Source organism: Amyelois transitella, chromosome 5 (genome assembly GCF_032362555.1).
Source record: "Amyelois transitella isolate CPQ chromosome 5, ilAmyTran1.1, whole genome shotgun sequence".
In the NCBI taxonomy this organism is placed as follows: domain Eukaryota; kingdom Metazoa; phylum Arthropoda; class Insecta; order Lepidoptera; family Pyralidae; genus Amyelois; species Amyelois transitella.
The window spans coordinates 699,163-717,755 of NC_083508.1; the positions used below are offsets into that span (position 1 = coordinate 699,163).

An 18,593-nucleotide genomic window follows, 5' to 3' on the forward strand; every position below is an offset into this window, starting at 1 on the left:
CATGCAGCTGAACGTGGTCTTTCAGTCTCTCCATGACTGTTGGCTCTGTCTGTCCTGCAAGGGATACAGTCGTGACTGTACGTATATCTTCGTCGTTAACTTTTCCCACTTTCTACGCGGGGTCGGCACAGTATGTTAGTTTTTTCCAATTACTTCTGTCAATTGCCATCTCACTGGTCACTCCCGCTCTCCTCATACTATCCTTTACGCCGTCCATCCATCTCTTTTTCGGTCTTCCCCTATTTCTTGAACCTTTTACTGACTTTCCGTGACTGTACGTATATGTAGGTTACTAATATCATGAATAATCTCAAGTTGATACGCATGCATTACAAAAGACAAACTAGACCGCAGACGCTCGCCAGCAATGCGATCGTCATTTGTCTGTCTGTCTGCATGATTTGTGTGTGCGTAGGCATGTAATTGAGAATCTGTCTTCAACTGTTTCATGCTTTGTTTAATGCCAAGCCAGGAATGACGCCGTGTGGTTCCCGGCACCAACAGAAAAAAGATTAGGATCTCTTCATCTCTTTCCCACGGATGGCGCAAAAGGCGACTAAGGGATTGGCTTATTAACTTGAGATTGTTCTTTTAGGCGATGGGCTAGCAAACTGTCAGTATTTGTATCTCAATTCAATCATTAAGCCAAACAGCTGAACGTGGCCTTTCATTCTTTTCAAGACTGTTGGCTCTGTCTATCCCGCAAGGGATGTAGACGTGATGATATGTATGTATGTATGCAGGAATGATGCTTACAAAATTAATGTTTAGTAATAAGGATTTTTAAGTGACTGTATCAAGATATTCTAAGGATTAGATCTTCCTTCAGTGTACTTCCTGATCTGGTCGGCCCGGCAGAAACTATAATTCCCATGGCATTCGCGAAAAACATGTATTCATTGTAGGTAGCGAAAAATTCGCGCATATAGGTGACACTAAAATCGCGCGGACGAATTTCTTTTCGAAGGGTTTCTCTTTCGTAAACAGTCTTACATACATACACATGCTCACGTCTATATCCCTTGCGGAGTAGACAGAGCCAACAGTCTTGGAATGACTGAATGGCCACGTTCAGCTGTTTGGCTTAATGATAGAATTGAGATTCAAATAGTGACAGGTTGCTAGCCTAATAGCCCAGTAAACAGTGTTTGCTCATCAAAAGAGTCCTAGACTCACCACGTCGGGTTATTACCCTCAAACTGGACCGGTCATATGATTTGATTGAAGTCTGCAACTGGTCGAGATGTCGCACAATTGAGATTCATGCGAAAGTGTGATGAATCACGAGCCGCTAATAGACGCCCGCGCCGTCCGTCATACCGTATTGATGGGACTTTTGACTCGTGTGCCGTGTGGTTCCCGGCATTATTACAAAAAAGAAAAGCACCACTCCATCCGGCACCATTACAAAAAAGAATCTAAAAATCAAAACTCCATCTCTTTCCCACGGTTGTCGTAAAAGGCGACTAAGGGATAGGCTTATAAACTTGGGATTCCTCTTTTAGGCGATGGGCTAGCAAACTGTCACTATTTGAATCTCAATTCTATCTTAAAGCCAAATAGCTGAACGTGGCCTATCAGTCTTTACAAGACTGTTGGCTCGGTCTACCCCGCAAGGGATATAGACGTGATTATATGTATGTATATATGTGCATGTGGATATAGACGTGATTATATGTATGTATATATGTATGCAGGACAGACAGAGCCAACAGTCTTAGAAAGACTGAAAGGCCACGTTCAGCTGCATGGCTTGATAATGGAATTGAGATTGAAATTTTAAAATTCTAGGTTTTAAAGTGCTAGCCCATCGCCTACAAGCGGAATCCCATGTTAATAAGTCTTTCCCTTTCTCGTCTTTGACATTGACGTCCGTGGGAAAAATATAGACTCAAAGCTTCTGTCCGGTTTTCTTTCACCTAAAGGTTGACTGGAAGATATTGCATTAGCGATAAGTCCGCCTTTGTACCATCTCTGTTACTCTCTTATTTTTACAAACGGCTGCCTGTTTGACACTTATTTTAGGTTTATTTGTTGCATCAGCTGTTAGTGTTTTTATTCTTGAATCGTCTCTCACAACTTTCTGAGCTTTTAACAGCATCCAGATCCTGCAATTATCATGAGTAAAAAGATGAACTTGATCAAATACTAGCATGATTAACTTATAATCTAAATGTGCAGGTTTCTTCAGTATAGCCAAATAGCTGAACGTGGCCATTCAGTCTTTTAAAGACTGTTGGCTTTGTCTACCCCGCAAGGGATATAGACGTGACCATATGTATGTATGTATGTATGTTCTTCAGTATATTATTATCGGTTATTGCGAGCATCGGTTATAAATTCAGACTAATTGTAATTCCAGCAACTATTGGTTCTTAATTCGGTCGGATTTCTAAGTATGTTGGTTAATGACGCTCCCCACTGTTGTTCCTATATCTAATGTCTCTTTTCTTTCTAACTGATTCTTTTTTTCCATTACAAAATATAAATTTTAAAAGGCGTCACCTATCTCCGATGTAACGCATCTCGGTCCAGATTCTCGCGACTCAAAAGTAGCGTCATAAATCTGTCAGAACGTCACAATTTGAATTATGACGGTGACTGACTGACTTGTGAACGGGATCGATGCAAAAAATTACTCAGACGTGCGATATTAGGAGTTATTTATGAGGTTTACGACGACAAAAGGAATTATACTTATGTAAAAGGAGACGTAAGGTTATAATGAAAAAGAACATTTTCTGACTGGCCTTGGTGTGCTGTAATGGATGTAGATTTAGTGCAAGAAGTATGCAGGTAATGTGGAAAGAGGAAATATGTAGTCTCTGCCTACTCCTTTAAGAAAAAGGCGTAATGTAATGTATTAATTTGTACCTAAGTATTAATTAAAAAGTATATATATCGTTAATTTATTATTAGCCAGAATGCTTGCACTTGTTATTATTGTTCTCTTAGACGGTGAGAAGAATATGAATATTTTGGGTGTTCTGATCATTGTGGTATTAAAAAAATTAAATTGTTTTATTAAATTATTATTGTTAAATTAAAATTATTATTTCCTTTTGTCTATTGCATACAATATCTTAGTTTTTGAAACGAAAAATTAATTCAAAGACTGTATTTAGTATTGAGAAACTTTGATTTTGCGGTGGACCAAAAACATTGTTGGTCACTATGTCTTTTTGTTTGTTTAGTCAAATTTTTTTTAAAGACGTTTTTGTTATATCCGTAATACATTGCACAAATTGCATTGTGATTTTTAACAAAACATGTGTCCCCAAAACTTTCACTTGTTTCTATGAGTTGTTCATGAATGGATCAATTGTTATTTACTTTGTAAACTACATCTTCTGTGTAACGCAAAACTATTAATATTGTAAAGGGAAAATTGTATTTTTGTTTATAACGAAAAAATTCAACCACCGGACAATTTGTTTTAATGAAATTTGACATAGATTAAGTTGTAGACAGTAGTAAATTCGGAAATTTCTATTGTGAAAAGTCACTACGCGTCTATCAAATCTAATCAAACTTTGCTTAATTAAACACAAAAGCTACCAGGCGGATTTATATGAAACTTTAAAAACATAAATATCAAAATAATACACAGATTACAATTTCCAGTCGTGGCTATGACGAGAAAGTCTTACAAGTCAAAAAATGTGAAATTTAAAACCGTCAAGGCGGCAGGTGCCTCGCCTTCCTATCGACTGTCAAAAACTTGTAAAATATCGCCCGGGACAGAACCCTCACGAAGATATCTACAAGATTTATACCAAGTCTACAATGGAAATGTTTTAATTCCTTTCATACCGAGATTTATGTACGGACAGATGCGACCACTGTGTGATAACGCCTTAAAAATAGTGATTTAGACATCAATGGAAGGCGTTATCGCTTTTTGGTTGGGCGCATAGCGGTAACTAGTCGAATGAACTTTAAAAATAATATTTTCTATCCTATGAATTTATTTTCTGAATGATTTTTTTTTAAATTGAGTCATTGCGACACGAAAAGTAAAAAAGAAATAATGATTAATTTATTAAAGATTAAAAGTATATGATCGTTTAAATTTTTGGAGGTATTTTAATAAGAAAGGGGTAGGTTAGTAAAAGTTAATTTTAAATCAAATACCTAATGATAATTAATAATTAAAACAATTGAATATCTAGTCTGAATTACACTAAAAACTTAAAACGTAAACGAAACATTATTACACCAGTAAAACTTGTAACTATCAAAAAGTTGTGATCACATAACCCACACTTATCCAATTCCATTTAAACCAATCCAAATAATCCAATCCGAAGACTATCATAACCAAGCAACGACCGGATAATGGCCTCAGGAATAACCGAAACCCGTAAAAAAAACATTTACGATCGATTAATACATACTTAAACTGCATAACTTTAATCAAAATCAAAGAAACAAAAACGAAAAGTTACGAGTTCAGACCACTTAATAAATTGTCCGGAGAATAAAAAAGAGGTTTGATTCGAGTCACCAATAACACTATAGTGTAGAGTTTATGGTGATGCCCTTGGAGTCTGTTATCGAGCCGGCGATTCTTTATTGACAGTGTAATGTGTACACACGGTTTTGTATTGCGCGCGGGAGAGGTTAAAAACGGTAGCTCGGTTGTAGCTAGTAGATTTTGTAGCGGAATTGTATTCTTACGTGGTTTATTTTTGAAGGATTTTAACTAACTTTTTCTTTTAAAAGTGGCGATATACACATAATCATTGCGTTTTAACGAACCATAAAACCATAACTAATTCGAAAACAGAGGCCGATTTTATAAATATTTTGATTAGATTTTTTGTGTTTACATCAAATTTTAATGTCATTTGAACACGTCGTAAAATTTTTACGATCTAAAACATGAAATAAAGGTTTTAGTAGTAGTAGTACTAATAGACTTTATGAATTATTAATTTTGGTGATAAGGACAAATCCTATTTTGTAAATAAAATCTTAGTCATTTCAAGTCAAATATTCATTCGATCCTTTATTTACCAGTTTGGTAGCGTTAAAGTAGACAACTGTAAAATCAATCTACAATACGATATGACCAGTAAAGTAGCCATTACAGACCTCTTTTAGGGGTTAACAGAGCCATAAGCACGAGACTCTTCAAAATTGTTTGGTTTGATGGATTTATATTTCATCTTTGAAAGCCTTGATCACAGCAGGTTCCTAAGCCAGTAAGTCTACAAAAAGATATATTTACATAGCTTTTCCCTTTTATCTGCTTCAATCTGCTCTGGAAGAGAAATTTTCCATTACACGATCAGTATGAAAGCAAATTTTTAAAGTTAATAAAACTAGCGTTCCCGTCCGAAATATAGACACGTATGTTTACCCAGTCTGATTTATACGTGTGTTGGCTATGATACCCGATGGACAAGCGGCCGGCCGCCACTGGTTCAATAATCGTTAAGACAACGTCCGTTCTGTGTGGGGTTCGATTCCAACATGGCGTTACAATGTGTCCTGTGTACTTCATCATCAGTTTATAAGAATACTAGCTGTGCCCGCGACATCGTCCGCGTGGAATAGTTATTTTGGGCATCATTGAAGCCCTCAAGGATGAATAATGTTCCCCGTTTTTTACAAATTTTCCATTATTTCTTCGCTCCTTATAGTTGCAGCGTGATGTTATATAGCCTAAAGCCTTCCTCGATACATGGTCTATTCAACGCAAAAAGAATTTTTCAATTCGAACCAGTAGTTCCTGAGATTAGCGCGTTCAAACAAACAAACAAACTCTTCAGCTTTATAATATTAGTATAGATTGAACTAAGTAGGAAGTCTTCTATAAGAATGTTATAATGATTTGAAGATTTATCTGTAGTTTCTTTCCCTTGGGTCACATTTATATCACATCCAACTAAGTTATTATTTTTTGCATACATATATGTCTTCTTCTAAATAATTTCTGCAGTTGATAAAAGTCTATTAAGGATAAGGCTTATCTTAAACCGCCTCGTTTCGACGATGGCCTAACAATATGTGGCCATTTTTGAATTTTCTTTCTTGTGATTCTCGCTCTGTCTACTCCGTTAAGAATTAAAACATGACATGTGCCGTGTGGTTCCCTGCACCAATACAAAAAAGAATAGGACCACTCAATCTCTTTCCCATTTATGTCGTATTTAAGGCGACTAAGGGATAGGTTGATATACTTGGGATTCCTTTTTTTAGGCGATGGGCTAGCATCCTGTCACTATTTGAATCTCAATTCTATCATTAAGCCAAATAGCTGAACGTGGCCTATCAGTCTTTTCAAGACTGTTGGCTCTGTCTACCCTTTAAAGGATATAGACGTGACTATATGTATGTATGCGCATGAGTTGACTCTGTCACACACACTATCTAAATCGCCAGTGAAGAGTAAATCTAACCCAAATCCATCATAGTCAAATTTTAGGTTCCCAACAGTCGCGACACCGTATCTTAAACAAAACAGTATTAATCAAAACCAACAATGGTAATGCGGTATGTCGTCATAAATCGACTTATCGCGGCATCGTCCGTGTATCGCGTTACGACATTGTCTTTTTGATATCGAATTTATTACGAGGGGCTTATTCGAATCACTCGAATACACGTCAAACGGCTCTCATAAATTCTGTGACATATCGCGCGCGTTCGAGATTTTTTCGTTTGAAATAAAAAAAAAAAATCTTCTCGATAACCTTATGTGAATGTTGATACGGATGAATTTCAAGTAATTTACCTAAAGGTTGTCGGGTGAAATATTAATGACGTTTCGATTTGGAGTGCTTTCGGCGGGAAAGGAAGCGAGAACTAGCATATGGTAAGACGATGAAAAAGAATAACGTATCTTGATCAAATTAAGGACGTCCTGGTAAAGGGTCAGGTCAAAAGTACCCGAAACCGCCGAGCTTGTATGAAGAGAGTTATGAATGTGGACGAAGCGAAAGAAGTATGCAGAGATCGTGGCAAGTGGAAAGAGGTAGTCTCTGCCTACCCCTCCGGGAAAGAGGCGTGATTTTATGTATGTATGTATGTATGAAAAAGAATATTAATTGACAATAATGCATCCGCTCTTTCTTTTTCGTAATTTGTTGAGTTATTTGATTTGACTTATAAAGTTAGTTTAAGAACTATTTGTAGCTTGTTTTATAACCCGTTGGAAATGACGATTTTGTTCACAATTCTAGTTGCTATTCTGTTTGAAATAATATGCTGAATGTCATTAAACAGGAGAAACTCTGAGGGGCCGTAGATTATATAAATATAAGGTCTTTATAGAGATAAAGACCTTTTTTGAATTGTTTTGTGGCTTGTGGAGCCTTTCTTTACACGTTCCTGTCGTGGGCCTGCTGGAAGAAATTTCTCTAGAAATAAGTAGTGCCCTTGCACTGAATTGCTTTTTATTTTATATTTCATTCTTATTTTCCTTACATACATACATATGGTCACATCTACATCCCTTGCGGGGTAGACAGAGCCAGCAGTCTTGAAAAGACTGAATGGCCACGTTCAGCTATTTAGCTTAATGATAGAATTGAGATTCAAATAGTGACAGGTTGCTAGCCCATCGCCTTAAAGAAGAATCCCAATCCATGGGAAAGAGATGGAGTGGTCCTATTATTTTTTGTATTGGTGCTGGGAACCACAGGGCATTTTCCTTAATGTACATAAATATAATATATTATATAAATATAATATAATATAAATTATTATTTATATTATAAATAATAATTAAAAGATAAGACATGAAACTTATAAAAAAAGTTTTGTTTTATAAATGAAACTGTATCAAAAACGCACTTGATAAAAAAATATGAAGAGACGTAAATAACATGAACAATATTATACGGAATCTCACCAATTTTATGACAATAATAATTTTTTTTTTTATTTATGTCCGATTTTCGAATTTGCGATATTGTCCTTATCGTTTTCAAGAAGTCGACGCATTGAAATTTCAATGTCGCTCGTAATTCTGAGAATACCCACTTTTTAAACGACTCCGATCTGACGTGCGATTTATTGGGATTTGTCACCGTTAATTGAGAATGATATCATAATCGACCTTTTACATCTGAATATGTAAGAAAAATGGTTGACTGACTGACTCATGTTTTAACTAACTGATGAATAGACTTTGACAATTTGGCATTTTGATAGAGTTATTAGTGACACATTTCATTGGTAGATTTTTTGATGATTTAAATTTCTTGATAAGCGCTAATTAAGCAAAATAGTACTTGTCAGAAAAAAAAACATTACGAAACCTTTAGAAATATCTGCTTTTTAAAAATTGTTTTGGGATTCTGGATTCGATTCCAACGGGAATTGTCGTAAATGTTTGTAGCCTATATTATTTCTGTAGGTCTAGCCTCTATCTCTGCCAAATTACATATAAGTCGTTACATACATACATACATGTTCAGAATCTCCTGGATTCAATCCGGACGGAATTCCTGATGATTCAGTAATTTTAACATTGTTGACAGACAAACAAACACACAATTACACATTCACTTTCATACATTAGTGTGGAAAATGTCTTAACGTCTTATAATCTAATCTCAAGTATATCTCTGTCTCTTTCCAGATGAGAGGGAGTGAGTGGGAGGCAAGGTGGAGTTAGAGATGCGCTCCAAACAGCAGCCGCGGCCGTCGTACCGCTGGCTCAACACCAACGAAAACGGTGAGTTATGAGTTTATCACCTTTTAGATCTTCTAATTAGTGTGTTTAAAAATTTAGCGCCACCTACAAAAAAGCGCGAACATTTAGCGCCACCTACAAAAAGCGAAGAAATTTGCGCTACCTACAAAAAGCGAAGAATTTTGCGCTACCTACTAAAAGCGACGAATTTTGCGCTACCTACAAAAAGCGAAGAATTTTGCGCTACCTTAAAAAAAGCGAAGAATTTTGCGCTACCTACAAAAAGCGAAGAATTTAGCGTTACCTACAAAAAGCGACGAATTTTGCGCTACCTACAAAAAGCGAAGAATTTAGCGTCACCTACAAAACGCAATGAATTTAGCACCAACTACAAAAGAATACAGGTTTTTCGCTAATCCCACGGGATGTTTAAAATACATACATATTATCACGTTTATGTCCCTTGCGGGGTACACAAAGCCGTCAGTCAAATAAATAACTTAAAAAGTTTACTGCCGCTTCCAAAGCGTCAGCGCAGAAGAAGCGGTAACAAACTGCAGCATTTTACTTAAAGGAGGACTTGAATACAATTCAACTCGAATTGAATTATTCAACGGATGTCAGCATTTAACAAAAATTATTGCGTCTAATTAATATTCTTGTCTTGAAAAGGTTCACATAACGTTTTAATATCTAAGCCAGACACATGTTATTCCCCCCAAATAGATACATTACCTCTATGATCATATTTCAACATGCTAAACCAAAAAAAAGTCTTAACCCATCGTTTTAAAATTGAAATTAAAAACAGTTTTTTTAAGTAATAAAATTATAAGAATTTAGAACTTAAACGTTTCAGAGATAGAGTTAAAATTTGCATGTCAGTTAGCAGTCAACTGCACATATTAATTTGCCATACAATCGAAATTCGGAAGCGTGACGAGTTCTGGATATTCCACTAAAACGAGGCAATAAATATAAAGTTACTGCCATAGAAAATAAAAAAAAATAACGGCCAAGCGCGAACCGGATTTGCGCACCGAGGTTCCTGATAAAACTTTTAGGTAAGTAGCTAAATGAAATAATTAAAAGATACTTCAGTATTTTTATGTTTATTTTATGGTACTCTAATTTATCTTTATTGGGTCTTTGTTTTGCTAATGTCATTAATTTAAGTCGAAGGAAAACTGATAATAAAGACTCAAATAACCACGGCTTCATCCCTTGCGGGGTAGACAGAGCCAACAGTCTCTGAAAACCGAAAGGCTACTTCCAGGTGTATAGCTTCATGATGGAATTAAGATTTAAATAGTGACAGGTTGCTAGTCCATCGCCTACAATAGGAATCCCAAGTTTATAAGCCTATCCCTAAGTCGCCTTTTACGACATCCATAGGAAAGATATAGAGTGGTTCTTGAATGTTGGAATACACACAATTCATCTCAAATCAACAGCGTCGGGGTTAATATCAATAGTTTATTTATATACAAAGCACTAAGCAAGTTTTGAGTGATACTTACATAATAAAATAATTCTTACTGTTAAAAACTACAACAAAGTTGTTTTCGTAAATAGGCATCGTTAATTCTTTACAGCTGAACGAAATCTTGAACATTTTTTTTTTATAATATAACATGATGTCTCTACGCGTTTCCGAGATAAAGTGTTTCAACAGGCGGACATATAACCCTGTAAGGGTTCTGTTCTTTTGAGGTACAGAACCCCAAAAAAGTACGTCGCAAATGTAATACCGAGTAATAACTCATAGGTCTTTTTGTACGGAACTAAGCCACCGTAAAGCGATAAATATTATTTATTTTTGCTATTATACGCGGTTTTGTCAGCTGTAATGGGTGTTAAGGTGAGTTGGATCGGGATGGGTGACCGGTGTGATGCGAAGGATGGAAGATTTTGGACGCCATGACCATCTATAATAATATCATAAAGCTACATACATATGGTCACGTCTATATCCCTTGCGGGGTAGACAGAGCCAACAGTCTTGAAAAGACTGAATGGCCACGTTCAGCTATTTGGCTTAATGATAGAATTGAGATTCAAATAGTGAGAAGGTAACTAACCCATCGCCTAAAAAAGAATCCCAAGTTTGTAAGCCTATCCCTTTGTCGCCTTTTACGACATCCATGGGAAAGAGATGGAGTTGTCCTTTTCTTTTTTGTATTTGTGCCGGGAACCACACGGCATAATATCATAAAGCTGAAGAGTTTGTTTGTTTGTTTGAACGCGCTAATCTCAGGCACTACTGGTTCGAATAAAAAAAAATATTTTTGCGTTGAATAGACCATTTATCGAGGAAGGCTTTTGGCTGACAACATCACTCTGTAACTATGAGGAGCAAAGAAATAATGGAAAATGTGAAAAAAAAACGGGGAAAATTATTCATCCTTGAGGGCTTCAATGATGCCCAAAATAACAATTCCACGCGGACGAAGTTGTGGGCACAGCTAGTATATTAAACACAGCAAGCAATTATAAACCTTTTCTTAATTGTACTTAATTCTTTTTATTTTTTGTTGGCAAATAACTTACTACGTAGCTATTTAAATTATTTTAAATATACAGGAGTAAACTTAACAAAGCTATCCTATTTTTTCAACATCAAATCAGCGTGTCTTGTAACTGAAAAGGACTATGCATAACCATTATTTACGACAGACTGGTTCAGAAGCGGCTCGCTCATTGAATTCCGCCCATTGTGTGGCCACAAAACCAGAAGGCGTTATAAAGAAATGTGAAAGAATTACACGTCGAATTGTATGCATATATTATGAGTCAATTAGTTATGCGCAGTCATTTGTTACTTGGAATGAATGATAGCAAAAATGTTTCTGTTATATGAGTTTAGTAGCTCGCCATAAGCAATGAGTTGCCGTGACTCCGTAAACAAGTAGGTATACGATTATTTAACTTAGTACCGAAATCATTATTACTGAAATAAATACTTAATACCATAAATACCATAAGCATTAAGTCCGCCTATTGTACTTTATAAATTGTAATTATTACAATCTATACTAATATTATAAAGCTGAAGAGTTTGTTTGAACGCGCTAATCTCAGGAACTACTTGTTCGAATCGAAAAATTCTTTTTGCGTTGAATAGACCATTTATCGTGGAAGGCTTTAGGCTATATAACATCACGCTGCAACTATAAGGAGCAAAGAAATAATAGAAAATGTGAAAAATATGGGGAAAATTATTCATCCTTGAGAGCTTCAATGATGTCCAAAACAACTTTTCTACGCGGACGAAGTCGCGGGTATAGCTAGTAAAGAATAAATAAATTAAATTATATAGATAACACCTCTATATAAAACCAAATTACACATATATGTATGTTTTAAAATATTCGTATCTTCAGTACGAGTAGGTACTTTTAATGGCTACTTACGTACGAGTAATTAATTTATCACCAAAACTTGCGCTACAGAAAAACATCCCTTTATGACCTTTTATACAAGGCTATGCAATGCTTAGACATTTTGTTGTAGATTCCTAATTGAAATATAACAATAGCGCGTAAACCAATACCATTTAACAGTCAATTGAGTGTTAACTGAGTAGCTACACTACAGAGCCCAAGCATTTCTCACTGTCATAAATCAACCTATCAATCACAAGTATTTACGAGTGAACAGGGCTGCCATAAAAGGGTTAAGACAAGAAGTTCGGCCGCTTGGGCCGCCTCGACCTGGGCTGTAAACAGTGGGTTTATTGTGAGTTTGTGGGCTAACAATTGTTTCTCACGGGCGTAAAAACGGTGATAAAGTGCGGTCAAGTTATTGTGGAGGGCAGTTTTGAAAGGAAAATAACATTGTCAACGCCAAATATGTTTATTGCGTTTCGTATTAAGGCGTTTGCAAGGGACCGTGTCTCTAGGGTTTTTTTTATCTATCAATATAAATGAATTACTTTTATTGAGTGGAAACAAATTAACTATGAAGTTATTAATAACATAACATAATTTTTTTACTGGAGCTGTTAGGCATAGACTACATCTTTCCACTTGCCACGATCACTGCATACTTCCTTCATAACAACATACTTCTTCAAATGAATGATCGTGAAATTTTTCATTATTATAGTATAGATAGTGGTTTTATTGATTGTCAGACAGTCTATTAGTACAGAATATTACTACAAAATTACAGTAAAAATATATTTATATTCATATAGTTACAAAAACATTGTTATTATATCTATGTTGTGGGAAAATAACCTATAAGGCATAAAAAGGATTCTTCCTTTTTAATGTCCCTATACCTACTTATCAACATAAAAATCATTTTTTTGGCACGTGATACTAACAACATGGGAGGCATCCTATAAATTACTTCAAAATGCCAACCCGCACTTAACCAGTTCTATTGTTACCCCGCTTTCAATTACAACCGTAAAGGTAACCAGTAGTAGGAAACATTCACACGTCAACTTCACACCGTCATGTGGGGCCATAAAACTCGCGAAACAAAAAACCCGTAAAGCGTTGTTTACAAACATCGGTTAATCTTTACGATCGCGGCCGAATGGACCCGAACGCGCCCGAACCTGATTTATGGAGTTCGAAATAGCTGCCGTCTTTAAAAGGCCGGATCGCCGCACAATTTACGACTTCATAGAGTTTTATAACTGATTTTATCAGTCGTAAAGTTTTACAAGCGATTCGGTTATTCATTAGGACCGGTGACACGTTGGTGGCATTCGCGAATTAGATCCCTGTTTTATTTTATATTCTTATGGTACATACATCAAAATCTATTACCATTTTCATATCATTTATTCATTTTTATTTAATTGTTTGGGTCAAGTTCAATTAAAAAAATATACATATATTATTATAATAAAAAAAATTACACTTTTTTAATCTATTGGTGCTTATTAAATTTGATTTTAATCTCATAAAAACTGCACATAAGTCGTAAAAATACCGCTTCACATGAATTATAACAAACATAAAAATCACAATCTTTCAAAAACTTACGCCGTTAATAATGGTTATAAAACTAGTGATTGGACATTAAATCACTAAAAATAGATCACGGAGGTCGTGTCGTGGCCATAAAATTGACGATAAACAAGGTAACGATCGTAAATACGGTCACAAGACACAGTTACACCAGAGACCAAGCTGAAATTAACAATCCTATCAGAAAAATCACAATGAGAACTGAATACTTCGAAGGCTTTTTATATGTAGCAGCATTAAATACTGCCTTTTGTACTATGGTTTTTTTATCGAAAAAAAATACTGCTTTCTTTTACAGTAAGTACTTTTTAGTTCCTTGCGTGTGCCGTGAATTACCGAAAATCTTGGACTTCATGCGATATGTCAAATTTTGGTTGTTAATATAATAATATGGCAGTTACTTACCTGACAAAAATATATTTTTTATTAACTTATTTTTTATACCCTGGGCATTACAATTTCAAATTTAAATGTCCAATTTCAGCAAGGGTCTGTAGGTTACAAATATCAGGATTCAGAAAATGAGGCTTGGTCTCTCTTCATTTGTTTTGTCCGCAACCTGTGTGGCCCTACCTTACCGCACGGTGGCTCGCTACATTGGAATGTAGCGGGAGCGATGATTCGGCTCGACCGCCACCAAAGGGAAGATCTTCCGCCAGGCTAGGTGTTATGCCTGGGGAACCGCGGCTCCGACGATGTTGTGTCGGAGGTTGTATTTATGCTCCAATCCGTGAAATCTTTGAAATCGCGATTTAGATTCTTCGCTGCTATTGGTTGAGCGCGTCAATTTCTTCGCGATGATTGACAGTTGTTGTGTGATTTGATGTTTGTGACGAGTGGCGTAGAGATGTCGCCACAGTACTCCCCCCCAAGACCGGAGGTCTGAAGTCTTGATCTTGCTGTGCAATCTGTGCTTCAGTAGCTTGCAAGTGCCAGTTGTCTTCCAGTGAGTCGGAAGTTGCTCGAAGTCCTAGTGAGTCAGGAGTGAGCTGCTGCGTTGCTCGTAGTCTGCGGTGAGTCGAGACAGTAGAGAGCGAAGTCGACTTGTTTGGCGCCGGTAGATATCGTGCAGAGCTGCCACGCTGGAGAGAAGAGCGGCCGTCGAAGAGATCCAGGCGTGGGCTGCGGTAGATGCGTCGGTCGCTGAAGTCGAAGAGAGTGAGTGCGGGTGGAGACAGGACCAGGAAGCTCGGTGAGTCGGCTGCGATGGACCTGCTGCGATACCCAGTTGATGGCTTGCTGTGAGACTGCTTGCAGAGTGAGGAGTGATGCTGAGGATTGGAGATGATGATGAAGAAGGTTGCTTCCAATCACGTCGGGGTCACCAAAGTAGCGGGAGCGATGATTCGGCTCGACCGCCACCAAAGGGAAGATCTTCCGCCAGGCTAGGTGTTATGCCTGGGGAACCGCGGCTCCGACGATGTTGTGTCGGAGGTTGTATTTATGCTCCAATCCATGAAATCTTTGAAATCGCGATTTAGATTCTTCGCTGCTATTGGTTGAGCGCGTCAATTTCTTCGCGATGATTGACAGTTGTTGTGTGATTTGATGTTTGTGACGAGTGGCGTAGAGATGTCGCCACAGGAAGATCGCCTTACAAGTGTCTATTTAAAACCATAAATAACACCTACACGCATTACATTGTCACGTCTGTACTTCTACAGACTACCTAGTCGCTTCTATATACAGGAATATGTGCCGTGTAGTTCCCGGCACTAATAGAAAAAAATAATAGGACTACTCCATCTCTTTCACACGGATGTCGTAAATGGCGACTAAGGAATTGGTCAATAAACTTGGGATTCTTCTTTTAGGCGATGGGCTAGCAACCTGTCACTATTTGAATCTCAATTTCATCGTTAAAACAAACATCTGACAATCTGTCTACCCCGCAAGGGATATAGACGTGATGATATGTATGTATGTATATACAGGATGAATGTAAGTCTACTTTTTCAGAGCTTTGTTGGTCGAACTGTGCGGGTGCCCAAGTACTGTTTAGGATCTGTCTATCCCATGTCCCTTTGAGCGAGATATGAGTGGCAGGTCGGAGAAATGATGGAAGAATCCTACATTCATTCATTGTGATTATATGAATCTCAATACTATCATTGAGACTCACAGCTGAACGTGGCTTGTCAGTCTTTCAAGACTGCTGGGACTGTCTCTGCCATCCCTATCGTTTTCTAGAACAATGGCGGTTTATTTTAAAGATATATCGTTTAAAAGTAATTTATTCGAGGTTAAATTCTAAGCAGGATGTCATCACGTTACCAATTCTACACGTCCATCAGTCCTATCAAACTAATCCTATTAGCCTGGATGACATAAAACTCATATTTAGTTTCAGTTATAGAACCAATACAGTTTAGAGTGCGCACTGAAATGAGCATTAGGGTGGGTCAAAAAAATTTTTTTTAAGTTATTAATTTCTAATAGCGTAAATATGTTGAAGTTAGATGTCGTTATAAACCCTTTAAAATATTATTGAAATATTTTAAGTGAAACAGCCCGCGCAAAGCCATTGAAGTTTTGAAAAAAAAGTTCAAGTACCCACTTTTATACCTTACTAGCGACCCGCCCCGGCTTCGCACGGGTGCAAAATTCGGAAAAAATATACATAAAAACCTTCCTCTTGAATCACTCTACCTGTTACAAAAAACCGCATCAAAATCCGTTGCGTAATTTTAAAGATTTAAGCATACAGACAAACAGACTAAAATAGCGACTTTGTTTTATACTATGTAGTGAAGATACTCGTTTGACGACGGGTATAGTGTAATATTTTAATAAGTATTCATTGAAATACAAGTTATTTTGTTTTATAAACTGTGTTGTTTGTTAAAAAAAGATTATTTAAGGTAATTACAATTAAGTACATTCACAAGTTTAATGTATCAAAGTGGCTAATTACTTGTGAAACTGTAAATTATAAAAACTTTTTATTAGAACTTGGAAGTTACATTTTTCCACAATGTCAAATAACAGACAATTATACAATTATAGAAGATTTGAAAGAAAATGTATTACCAACATACCAGGATGTCATGCAGAAATTGTAACCCAGAAAGTAGAAAGAGTGTGACAAAAGGCATCAATTCCTGTAATATTGCATACAAGAGTCATTCAGGTCCTGAAATCTTATCATTCCAATTGCAAAAATATTAAATCATTGAAAAGGTTTTCAATTGAGAAAAAAACTGAGTTCTTGCAGCAAAGCGAAATTTTATTTGATTATATGGATGGTAAACATCTGGTCCATCTACTTAGAATAGTCCTATTGGTAAGTTGCTGGATAAGTGTGAAACGCGGCTGTAGTTGAATTTTGAGTCAATAACAGGTCATTTACAAACGCTAAAACCGGATGACTTAAGCACAGGCCAAACCGTTGGTTGACTAAGGCAAACTGGATCTTGCGTCTTTATATTTCTACGCCAATACCATCAACTAATTTGATTATTTTGGCTCAATATATTGTTAAAGTATATTTTATGGTTTAGTCCCAAATAAAGACTCACACATCTTGCAAAGACAGATCACGGCAACTTTGGAAACTGATTGAAAGTTCGCGATTTTTATCAAGTGCCTTAAAGGCAGTCATACCTCCTGCTATTCAGCGAAACGCATATTTTGCACACCCTGAAAATTTACTATTGGCGATGTTAACAGATGGAAAAAGGCATATAAGAGAACTTGCAGCTAGAAGATTTCTAAAAGCGCGTAATTCACCTACAGCAGGAAAACTGCCACGAACCTTTGGAGTGCCGAAACTTAATTTTGATGCTAAATGTTACATAGATTTAATAAACTGGCAAGAATCCAACTTTGATCCACCTATTCTAAGAAATCAAACGAATGATGAACTTATTCAAATAATAGAGAAATAAGATGACGAAAGGATGTTGTTTATTAGGGTGTTTTGCCATACATAGGCGGTTGAAAGAAGTGTAAAGATAGTGACAGAAGCTGCAATGTCGGCATGTGATAAAAAAACAAGAGACAGCATAATTCATGCAAAACTCCCTTCAAGGAAAGTTATGCCGAAATTCGATAGTAAGCAGGATTTTTTGTATAAAAATAAATAATTTTTTTTCTTAATTTTTATCTGTAATTTTTTAAGTTTTTTTGTTTCTAACGTTAATTTGTGTCTTTATCTAAATATTTGTTATGTTTAAATAGTATTTTAAGTAATTTCTAATTAAGAACTACGACATTTGTTTATAGGTGTTTTTTTTTCTAAAATGTATAATTTTGAAGCGCATGCGCGGGCTGAAGATTTATGATTAATTATCCGTTTTTTAGCTAAAACTACTGTTTTTAATATACTACAACATAAAATTACTATGAGAATTTGATTCATAAACTTTTATTTTTTTCCATACTAGAGTGACCCACCCTAATGAGCATACATACATAGTCACGTCTATATTCCGTGCGGGGTAGACAGAGCCAACAGTTTTGAAATAATTGAGATTCGAATAGTGTGAACATTGGTTCGATTTTATTATTCTCTAGCGAAAAGAGGCTGCTTTATAAAGGCTCGCGGGATTTTCTTAACCGGTATAACTATTTCTAAGTAAGGTATAGTATAGGTAGATCTCAAATAAAGATATTTGATATCTATACTATACTTATAATATTGATATGTATTTTATACATCAAATTACTTGGGTCATTTAGTTTACCCATACAGTTACAAATCTTAAATCATAGATGGTGCTAGTAGTACAATATTATTACTATTTTTTCTTTTTCTTATGGTTGCACCATAAATAGTCTATCTATCTATTTTATTTTAGCATCAGATAGCACATTTAGAGATATATTTAAAATAGCTGCGCCCGCGACTCCGTCAAACCAAATAGGTACTTATGTTTTGAATTTCGAATTTTGTCTAAAAAAAGGAAGGTTGATATAATATAAAAGACTGGCTACTTCGAATGCATAGCACTCTACGT

The 18,593-nt window shown here is 36.1% G+C and overlaps 1 protein-coding gene across 1 annotated transcript in view; it reads left to right on the forward strand.

The window, feature by feature from the left end:
- LOC106138973 (protein tiptop) overlaps positions 1–18,593 on the forward strand; it is a 291,587-nt gene that overhangs the window by 46,916 nt on the left and 226,078 nt on the right. Inside the window, exon 3 of the mRNA XM_013340296.2 lies at positions 8,594–8,689. Coding sequence (XP_013195750.2) covers positions 8,632–8,689 — 58 coding nt within the window. The 5' untranslated portion in view covers positions 8,594–8,631. The remainder of the gene's footprint in view (positions 1–8,593; positions 8,690–18,593) is intronic.